The following is an 11,129-nucleotide window of genomic DNA, read 5'->3' as shown; positions in this document are numbered from 1 at the left end:
ACATCGAACCCATTGTCCAAGTGGCCCAGTTAAGAAGATGGCTTCTTTTTTCTTTTTCTTTTTTCTCTTATCTCGAATCAATTTGTTCCGATTTATATGTATCCATATCGATCGTTCTTCATTGTTATAGGTGCAGTTTTTTTTCTGTTTCTGGTTTTTTTTTTTTTTTTTTTTTTTTTCAATTCCTCTGGTAAGTGCGCTGCAGGGGCATGGATCTTTACAGTATAAAGACATGTCTGCAAGTTTGGCCCAGATATAAATCAGTATGTAATCAGTTCACCTTGGTTCTCTATATCTATGGTAGTACAAATAAAAGTCCCTGAGATTGTTGTTAGCGAGAAAGGTTATTACTTATAATATATCACGTGATTACTGAAGACGTTGCAATAAATGATCCGTCGAAAATTTCAACTCGCCAAAAATTTGCCGATTTCAATTCGGCACGATTAAAAAAATTATTGAAACAATTTTGGGTACACAGGTATTTAAAATCACGTACACATGACGACGATGGTAGATCAAATTTGATGTTGAAAATTTGTTTCTTCCATCGATGATTAATATTTATAAATTCACAGCTGATTGATTCCTCGAAAATTTATTTATGACTGCACACCGTGAGTCAGATGATTTCTATGTACACGTATTATTGTACATACTTATACATATACGTGTAAATTGCGCGAGCTGCATGCATATATGTGATAATGAAAGTTCACGTATGAAGGTCAAAATTTCCGTCAATGATAAACGGTATAGTATAAATTTGCACTGTACCTATACACTTTCACCAGAGATATATTGAACCGAGAGAAGAAGAGAAAAAAAGCAGAGAGAGAAAAGAAAAAAACTTTCCAACGGAGTAGATCGATCAGGGTGATATTTTATCTAATTGACAAGAATTTTAATGCTGTATAGGAAATTTCTATTTCGTATACATGTAAAATGCAAATTAAACACGCAGGATATCACGATCGTTGAAAGTTTTTGGAACTTGCAATGTTTTATAGTGATTTGATTGAACGGGCAGGATGGAAGAGAGACAAAATTTTATTTTTTTTCGTTAAAAGAACGAAAGAAAAGAAAATATCTCCATTTTTCCGCTCCAAAAAGCGAAAAATTGGCGATAACTCGGTCATATTTAGAGATAGATCAATTTTTCTTCTAGATTGTCATACCTAGACTCCATGCATGGGTCGAAATATTCGAATTTCTCGGTCTACGAGGGAACCCGAGCTTTGCTGGAGTCAGGTAGCCAGCAGCGTAGCGCTTTGTTGTGAGACGTCACCTTCGGGGCTGAGCAGAGGTGACGCCCCAAAACAAACCGCGCACCCGTAGCTACCTGACTCCAGCTAAGCTCGGACTCCCTCGTAGACCAAGAAATTCGAATATTTCGACCCATGCACGGATTGCGACGAATCAAAGTGGGTCTACGACTAAAACCGAACGATATGTCTTATAATTTTTCTGCTCTCAACAGCGAATAATTGATGATTACTCGATCGATTGCATGAGTAGATGATTTCGGCTTTCAGATTTGGATTCCTAAACTGATTATACGTGAGATTACCCTTGAAAAGCCCAAAAAAAAAATCGATTTTTGGGCCAAAAGTAAAGTATTTTAAAAATTGATTGTATTACACTTTTCTTACGTATTTTGACCTCAGGAATCCGAATCTGAAAGAAAAATTGATCTATCTCTGAAATTGATCAAGTTATCGCCAATTTTCAGCTATTTGGGGTCAAAAATAAAAAATTGATATTTTGATGTATCTTTACGTAATTTGAGCTCAGGAATCCGAATCCGAAGGAAAAATTTATCTATCTGCAAAAATGGCTGAGTTATCCCCATTTGTTCGCATTTTTTGGTACAAATTCGAGGATATCTCGAAGGGAAAAAATCGTAGCTCAATTTGGACAACGGATTCGTGTTCCTGAGGTCAAAATACATAAGAAAAATGCCATACGATCAATTTTAAAAAATAAAAATTTTTGGCCAAAATTTGAAAAAATCGTAAGGGGTACCCCTTGGAAAAATCTCAAATTTTGGGCAAAAATTTTTATTTTAAAAAATTGATCGTATGGCACTTTTCTTATGTATTTTGACCTCCGGAACACGAATCCGTTGTCCAAATTGAGCTACGATTTTTTCCCTTCGAGATATCCTCAAATTTGTACCAAAAAATGCGAAAAAATGAGGATAACTCGGTCATTTTTGAAGATTGATAAATTTTTCTTCCAGATTCGGATTCCTGAGCTCAAAATACATTAATATAGACCAAAAAATCAATTTTTTTTTTTTGACCCCGAAAAGCTGAAAATTGGCGATAACTCGATCAATTTTAGAGATAGAATAATTTTCCTTTCAGATTCGGATTCCTGAGGTCAAAATACGTAAGAAAAGTGTAATACAATCAATTTTTAAATTACTTCACTTCAGGCCCAAAAATCGATTCCTGATTTTTCACTTTTTGGATCGATAAATTGGCGATAATTCGATCAATTTTATAGATGGATGAATTCGGATTCCTAAGATCAAGATATTCGAGGATACCATAGAAAATGTAAGGCTATAAACTTGGCGTATTTTTAGCTTGACAATTTTCGATTTCACTGAAAAACCTTACATCATTTGGCTGACATATTTGAAAACTTAAATATTGACCCCTCAGCCAATCAGCAATTTTTATCTTCATCATTTTTTAGATCAAGCAATTTATGCATGATACAATGCTAAGAAAAAGAATAAAGAGTAAATATTTTATACATACCCAACTTATTCTTATCGTCGTAAATTTGCACCTCACGGAATTACGCTTAGCTGGTTATTGCTCCAAGTAGGAACAATTTGTGTTTCTTTTCTTTTCTTCTGCCCTCACCTCTTTGTATTTCAAGGAACAACATTTTCCTAATCGAATCATATATTACAGACTTTGAATCAGATGGTATATAATACTATGATAATACATACGTACATAAATATCATAAATTCTATAATCATCATCATCGTTGATTTTATTGTTCATAAACTTAAACGAACCTTAACAAGATTGAGTAATAAATAAAATAGGAATCTAGAACATGTAATTTTTATATACATATAAATCGATATGTATATTTATCCTTTTGTTCCAGAAATCTTACGTTCCTCATTTCGTTTTACTCCCTATATGATGATCGATTGGTTGAGAATAAAAAAAAAACCAATAAATAAAAAAATTAATGGACGAGGGTTCGAATCGTGGATGATTTCCGATAATCATTTCGATGCGCCAGGGTAATAATATATCACTGCTGGTGCCGGAAGTTGCCATTGTGCCGCTTGAAGTTCAATTAACTGAAGAAGTGTCCTTCTGACAGCGGGTAGGACAGTTTGTTCGGCCAAAAAAGCGTCACGAACACTTCCCAAAAGCTGCTGCAACTGGGCAGGAAGTTCCGTATCTAAATCCTTACCGATACACGTCAGTATGTAGAAAAGGCAGTCCGTCTATAAAATCCAAAACCAAAAAAAGAAAAAGCAAATAAAACGAGAAAACAAAAAAGATGAACGCTTCGTTCGGCAGTGAGCAAAATAATTATTTCAAATTGTAAGATGTGTTCGTTAGGAGCCTCGAACAACAGACGTTAACTTTTCTCTTTTCTTTTTGCTCTCCATTTTTTTCTGATTCATAAGTTAACAATACAAATGATACCATTATATTTATGTATGTATAAAATGCATAATAAATCAATCACAAAACGAACTTTGCGAATCAGTGATCCTAATTGCACTTAAATTAATAGTGATCTTCAACAACAATATTTTGCTAGCGATGAGGTCACCTTGAAAAATAGTTGGAAGGTCCTTCTGCGACTAGAATTCTTCTTGACATATTTCAAACTTATGAAGCGACGCCTGGTTCTTTCGCGTGAATTAATATTGAAAAAATGGAAATTAATGTGATAAAATGAACTTATTTTTGAGTCGTTCAATTGGCCTCATAAGATGAGAATAAAAAAGCAAAACCGGAATAATTTAAAATAGTTACAGATACGAGTTATAAATAATATGGCGCACGTTTATTCGCTGGAAAAATGAAAGATCAGATCATTACTAAGCGCAAAAAAATGTTTTCCTCATTGAGCACCTCTTCCGAGACTTTAATGCATCGCGAGCGATTTGATGACTGGAATTTTAAAAGGCAATTAGTTCTCCGCGGTAAAAAAAAAATTAGTAATGTGCAATGACCTTAAGAGTGACCTGAGTCGTCGGGGGTCGAGGACCTCAGTGATTGTCATATTTCAAGGTCAGAGAACAGTCTGAGACAGAAAATTTGATCGCTCGGATCGAAATGGCTTCCAAAAATCGTTAGAATTTTCAGTGTTTTTCTTATTTCTTTTTCTTTACCTCTGCGAGAGAATTGACGATCGGAGGTAGGAGACAGTCTTGACAACATTTCCACAACAGTGTAAGTAAAACGCGTCCCGGAGGAACACCTTCCTGCTGTGTCTTCAACTGAAGTTGTCTACGTTTCAACTGTAACGAGAGAGCAAAAAATTCAACAAAATTCACGATCGTTGAAATCGAATGATCGTTACACTTAAAGTTACATGAAACGCGTAACGAATTTGATATAATTTCGTTACCTGACAGTACATTTCGTTGAGAAACGTCATGAAGGCCGAATGATGATGAAAGGCCGAAACCTCCTGAAGGACTTTACTGCGTTCTTGATACCACTGTTGACAGGTGTTCAACAGAGACTCGAGGAACGTTTCTTTCACTTCTTTCTGAGTCAAATAGTTTTTAAGGCAATGAATTAAGTAGACGCATAAGATTTCGTTCGGAAAAAAGTTGTCGAAAAAAAAAGCTCACAACAAATATTCCGAGTCGAGAACGAGCGTGTGGTAAATTGCGGAAGCGGTTTAGAAGATCGTATAAAAATGTTCACGTACCTCGATTATGGTAATGCAAAGTTTCGCCCCAGGCTCAGCGTAACGACGATTTTCAACAACTCTGTCTAAAATGTGTCGTACAAGTTCCATGAGAGCTCTAGAATTCAGTAGATTCGGATCTGAAACGAAGTGTATAAATTTTCATAAACCATCCGGATCTTGTTTGTCCGGAGATCGATCTCAAGATATCATTGACGATTATTGAACAAAAAAATAAAAATGAGAAAATAAAGTATTGAAAAATCGAGCAAAACAGATCGGACAACACCGAGCGCATGAGCGTAAGCTGACTCACTCGAAATTATGGAAGTAACGCATTAATTCCCGTGGGAAAGACCCGATTCGTGTCGTTGAAAAAAATCGAAACAAAAAATGAGGGAAAAACGAAGCAAAAGTAATGATAGCAATCGTCACGATGAGTGCGCTTGACTTTCTTCCAACCGTATAATAACGTAAGAATATCATGAGGTATAACGTAATTGATCGTTGCACGAGTGCGTTTGAGTTACGCGTGGTAATTTTCTTGTAGGAGAGACGAAGGAACGAGAGGAAAAAAAAAATTCATTAAGCGTGAAGACCATGCAGCACTGACCATCAATAGCTTTTATAAGGTTATCCTGAATTGTGGTAGGAAATCTCCCAAGTTCTGAAGCGTCTGAAATTGTCAACGCCTTTGCTGCTAGAACCGCGTCTGCCGAATTGAGACTCTTAGACCTTTTCAAACCATAGGAAGAAACGAACGATGAAGATTTCACCAGTTTTCCAGGCCTTCCGGAACTGTTACTCGTATTTTTCGAATCGCCTTGATCAACGCTGAAATGAACCCTCCCCGAACCCTGCGTGTCGAAGAACAGAGGGAAAAAATGATGAGATTAGCTGAGGTGATTCGAGTTTCAACGAATTCTTAACGGGCTATTAGAATTCGAGTTTAATGAAGAAGAAAAAAAGGCGTATTTCAAAATTCTAATCTTTCAAATTTCCGGGGATCGACATACGTGCGTGATGTTACCGCTGGAGGCAGAGGTGTTCAAAGCATGTGGTTGTCGCATGGCGTTTGTCCCAGGATTTCCTGGAACGTTGACGTGATATGGTCCCTGAGGATGATGAGCGTGTTGATGAGCACCGTGATGATGTTGGTGATGATGAAATGGATGTTGTTGAAGTTGTTGCTGTTGTGCGTAAAGATATCGATGAATATTTCCGCTTGATTTACTGTGTTGGAGATTGTACAATGACTGAGGTCGCTGATCCTGTAGATTCGAATGATGCGATCTGTGAAAAGAACTGAGAATCTTAGTCGTTTCTAACAACATCGTGCAAAAAAGCATACTTTTTTAGTATTTCTTCATTTTTCTCTTTTTTTTTTTTTTTTGTCAAACCCCAACTTCAAGACCTCGGGCCATGGTCCTCTGCGGTATAATTATCACCGCCGAACATTATCCAAATATGAATGATCAAAACAATTCACACGTAAACACAAAAGAAAAAAAAAGGGAAAAAACAAGGATCAAAAAAAGGAAGGAGTGCTTTGAAAATTAGCGGAACGATCGGAGGTGACGATGACATCGACCAGCCGGGATCTGCGCCCACCTGCGAAATGAATCAGATCAAAAACAAGTTTGCCAGGTTCCTTAATCCCCGAGGCGAGTTATGTGGAATCGTTGACTCACCTATTACCGTATTTCACCTTAAATATATGATAATTCACTTTTGGAAATGATTTAGCACAGATAATTTTCATGATATGGAATCATTTTTAGTCTGTGTGAAGTTTTTGCCAAATATCCTCGCAATCAATTTTTTTCTCCATTTCTATTTTATCAAATTCTCGTTCCAAGCTGCACATAATCCGGGTCTGACTTAAGTTAACAAATTAAAGAATAAATCACAATTAGGTCAAGGTTATTTGGAGTGCAAAGGACGAGGGTAACTTTTGTCATTATTTATCAGGTAATTAGATTTTTTGGTTTTCTTTTAGGCATGTATTAAAAATTACAACAAAAATAATCTCTTCTGTATTATAATTATTATTATAATTGCAATATTAAATATATATAATGTTTATTTGTGCACAGCAAATTAATTTTATTGTTAATAATATTAATTTTTGTTAGACAATTATACTTATGTCAGTTTCACATGATCGTATAGCGAAATACTATAATGTATATACAATAAATATTTACTTGGAAGAATGCAAATCGTTTTGCTTCATTGTAAATTCTTTTGCGTGAGGATTCAAATTTGGATTTATAGTGCTGCTTGTAGTGCCGTCTGCTCTGACACCTGATGAGGACAAGAAAAAAAAAACAAGAAAAAAAATCGTTATAGATTCATTGATTGGTTCATCCAACGAATAAGAAAAGAATAAAAAGATACAAAAAACAACCGTCTCTACTCCCGTGCTATACTGCACAAGAGCGTACAACAAAAATCTATCGAATGTGAATCACCGTGTCGAAATCGATGTCACAAAAATTCCATTCAAGTCGTTGATTTTAATAAACAGAACGGAACAAAAAGAATACATAAAAAACCAAAAATTGGTGGCCGTTTGATGAATAATAATGGCAATGATAGCAATAATATCGTAAGAAAGACTAACCTGGTGGCCGATAAATTTCAAGGGTTGGTTTTGTTTTGGGAGTGGTTAAGTTACTATTCCGTTTTTGCAAAACGGCATCCCTCATCTGAAAGTAAAAGAAGAAAAAAAAATTAGAAAGAAAGAATCAGAGTAAAGAAAAAGTTAACTATAAAATGAGTCGGTATTCAGATACTTACAATAAATTGGATAATTATATTATTTGTATTTGGCGGAGTTGATTAATTACTACGAGATATTATATAGATTCTTTTTCGAGTTGTGATCAAAAACACTTGAAACTATTATACCTACTTTTTTGTAGCTCAGATATTGGAGAAGATTAAGCTCAAAAAATCGTGATTCAGTTCATGATCTCATGTATTATCACCAGTAAAAGTAAAATAATGTCTGAGCCAAACGCTTGGCTTACGAATAATAATTTGCAATGAAGTCTTTACTAATAATGTCAGCATACGTTAGAAAAAGCAAATATCAAGTTTAATTCTTTTTAAAGTAAATGATGGTAGAAGAACCAAGAAAGAAGGTAAAGAAGAAAGCATTTGAAATTCAAGTTATGTAGACCGTCATCTGTTCTTTGGCGCCCAGCCGCCATATTTGCAGCGGGAAAAAATGAAGGAAGAATTCTTCGGAACGCGATTGCATTTGTTTGGCGCTCAGCCGCCATATTTAAAATCTTTATTTCACAAAAGCTCGTCAGCAGTAAGAGCCGAACCGGCAAAAGCACAGAACGCGATAGGATCAGCACGAGAAGCGAATTTGTCTCGATATCGATCGCCGTTCCGCTTCGAATCTGTATCAACAGAATAAGCAGCAGGAGCAGCAGCATCATCTAAAGTGATCGCAAATACCACGAGGCTCGTTGCCCCGGAGCAAATGATAGTAAATTCACCTATGTAATAAACCTTTCCTAACCGATTCGTATTACCATGTACAACACATGCACACTATTTTACATAAGTTACATAAGGAAGTGACGTTCTGAACGATACTTTTATTTTTATATCACTCACATGATATTTATGCTGGAGAGCGCACATGCATGATTCTCGCTCTGTTGCATACGAAATCTGCACCGCATATAGCGTACGAACTCGCCCCGATTCATTTATAAACGTGAATAATGAATAATTTTCCACTATGGAAAAAATTTTCGTCGAATATTATCACCGAAACTGAACAATAAGAGGAAATAAAAACGAATTGATGTCTCGTGCAAACCTACCGATAAATAACAATTATAACTTACAGTGAGAAGTGATGGAAAATCATGCTTAATTTTCGTTTTTTTAGTTTTTTGACAGCTGCTGAAATAAGCACATCACATTTATCCACACAGTTTATAATTCTGCAGGTCGTAGGAGAAAAATTTATTTTGTTTCTTATTTTTTCTCGTTTTCTTCGTATTTTTCGTTGTTTCTCGTTTCAAAAAATGCCACGTCGATCGAAATTTTCGTTACTCATTACGATATAATTGGTCATTGTAGATTATTATTCATTTATCTAATAATTTTTAATTTATATTATGCAAGCGTACCACTTTGAGCGTGTTATTTCACCGTACACAGAAGCTACTCTGGTGACTAGGAACTAATAATAGCAAGCGCAACCGCATGAGTAAGAATATATATCCAACATTTAAACGAAGACTGAAATACCCTGCTTTCATCTCAACGAAGCCAGAGATATTATATTCTTTCTATATAGTGTTTTATCTCTGTAGTGAAATATACCTATGAAAAAGCCCCTCAACGCACGAGTAGAATTTGCAGCAACGACAATAATCTCTCTGTGCGATAGATATTTTCCAAAAATTTGTTTCCTCCTTTTTGAAAATTTATGTGAGAATAAATATTTGTTCAATTGTAAAAGAAGTATTCGAATCACATGTTATAAATATACTTACGTAATTCTGGTTAGACACTTTATCCGACTGTCATCATAGATTGCTAACTACCGATGATCGAAACTGAAAGGTGTTCTATACAAGTATGCATTTAAAAATACCTTTGGATATGTGTGAGCAAAAATATACACGTGTATCACTATGAGTATATTCATTTTTCAACTATATATCGTATTCTTGGCTTCCTTTATAACGCATGAACGTAACCGATCATAAAATGTACATATATACGTAACATTTTAATGCGTACGATCTTCGCCAGGAATATTATTTTTTTCTTTCACTTTTATTTTTTATATTCTCTAATAATAAAAATCAGGCATGTGAAATTTTTGAAAAGCATCAAACCTTCTGTATGTATATATATACATTTCCGGCTTCCAAATTCCCGAAGCTATGACGTTACAAGTAAATATGCAGTCTTCAAATTTAAGGACATTTTTTATATCGAACGGACGAAAATAAAAAAGGCGTAAATTTTGCCGGTTGTTTAATTGTGTATATACCTATACGAATGTTAGAGAAAATATGAAAACCTATTTTACTATGGGTAGAAAGGAGTACGAAGAATTTAAGGTGTTCTAAAACCACTGCTGCACCCACCTTGATCACCTTGTGTATTATCGACGTGTAATTTCAACGTCCTGAATGCTGTTGCTGAGTGCTGAGTGGTGCTGGTGCTGCACGCTTCCATAAATATCCTTCGCTTCACCGTTTAACAATACACTGTCTCTAAACGCGAATTATGTGTTATGGGGACACTATAATCTTCGTACCCCGCGTGACGAGGAGTCCTAGATGACCAACAAACCCAAACCGATCATCACGACGAAGCTTAGAGAATTAGAATGGACGTATAATACGGGGCATTACATGTCAACTCGACCAGGTTCTGATCCTCCCTAAGTTTTTTTTTTTCTACTCCATTTATTTAGATTTTTTAAATAGCAAAAAATAGTTGTAAGCGTTACAGAGTTTATTGACACGAAATGCCCTGTACACGAGGTGGAGATCCTCATTTATCAAAACAATTAGTCGACTCTAATGTGCGCTAATTGTAATCATAATGAAAACAAGAATTAAGTAGTAGAAAAAACACACACCCGCTTATAGAAATAAATAATCTATCCGCGTGGTAAAGATGGACGCAGTTGATGTTTCCTTTGATCGAAATATCCATTAACTGAAATACCTAAACAAAGTGCAATATGTGATTATCTATCCCCTCTCATTTTCACGTACATTAATACGGATATATTCATATTAATACATACCTTTACATATATGCGGGTCGTAGACGAAGAGGCGTCGCGTTCAGCGTCCCAGCTCGTGCCATATAAACGCACGCCTTGCCATTGCTTGCGAAGTCATCAGCTTGTCGCTCCATGTACGTTTTTCAAGGTTTTATAATCGTGTCTTTCAGAAGCACATCATATACAACGAGCTCCTAACGTTAGAGACAAACGTTCGTAGCCTGTTGTAGAGGTGAAATTTTTAACATCGTTCAACAGGCGTCGAACTCTCCGCACGCACTGATAATTCAAAATTTCTGCAAGAAATATATGCGGAGTTATCAGATGTATGAAAACAGTGTGGTGGGTAAAAAACGATACGTGATAAGATTCTTTCAGACTCGAGGAGAAGGAACAGACTGCAATGTATAAAGTTATATATTTTTCATGAATC

The 11,129-nt window shown here is 35.6% G+C and overlaps 1 protein-coding gene across 6 annotated transcripts; it reads right to left on the bottom strand.

Annotated features, from left to right (window-relative positions):
* Positions 1–2,980: 2,980 nt before the first annotated feature.
* On the bottom strand, positions 2,981–11,083 carry LOC105690147 (MIF4G domain-containing protein B). 6 transcript variants are annotated; one of them, XM_012407744.3, is made up of 11 exons: positions 10,718–11,083; positions 10,547–10,635; positions 10,047–10,237; positions 7,541–7,625; positions 7,122–7,221; positions 5,931–6,219; positions 5,528–5,771; positions 4,936–5,054; positions 4,627–4,770; positions 4,388–4,516; positions 2,981–3,487 (listed from the first exon to the last, which is right to left on the bottom strand). In XM_012407744.3, exons 4-11 carry the CDS (start codon positions 7,623–7,625, stop codon positions 3,260–3,262), a joined length of 1,338 nt encoding a protein of 445 aa, XP_012263167.1. In that variant the 5' UTR covers positions 10,047–10,237; positions 10,547–10,635; positions 10,718–11,083; the 3' UTR covers positions 2,981–3,259. The 6 variants fall into 6 exon arrangements, with proteins under 6 accessions (XP_012263167.1, XP_012263142.1, XP_012263151.1 ...); XM_012407719.3 differs by lacking the exons at positions 10,047–10,237; positions 10,547–10,635; positions 10,718–11,083 and adding exons at positions 8,551–8,675; positions 8,787–9,359; XM_012407728.3 differs by lacking the exons at positions 10,047–10,237; positions 10,547–10,635; positions 10,718–11,083 and adding exons at positions 8,551–8,675; positions 8,787–9,333 and having other exon boundaries at positions 5,931–6,207.
* Between the last annotated feature and the right edge of the window lie 46 nt (positions 11,084–11,129).

The sequence above is a fragment of the Athalia rosae genome, chromosome 3, assembly GCF_917208135.1.
Source record: "Athalia rosae chromosome 3, iyAthRosa1.1, whole genome shotgun sequence".
Taxonomy (NCBI): Eukaryota; Metazoa; Arthropoda; class Insecta; order Hymenoptera; family Athaliidae; genus Athalia; species Athalia rosae.
The sequence above is the reverse complement of the archived record's forward strand: the minus strand, read 5'-3'. Positions and strand labels throughout refer to the sequence as shown.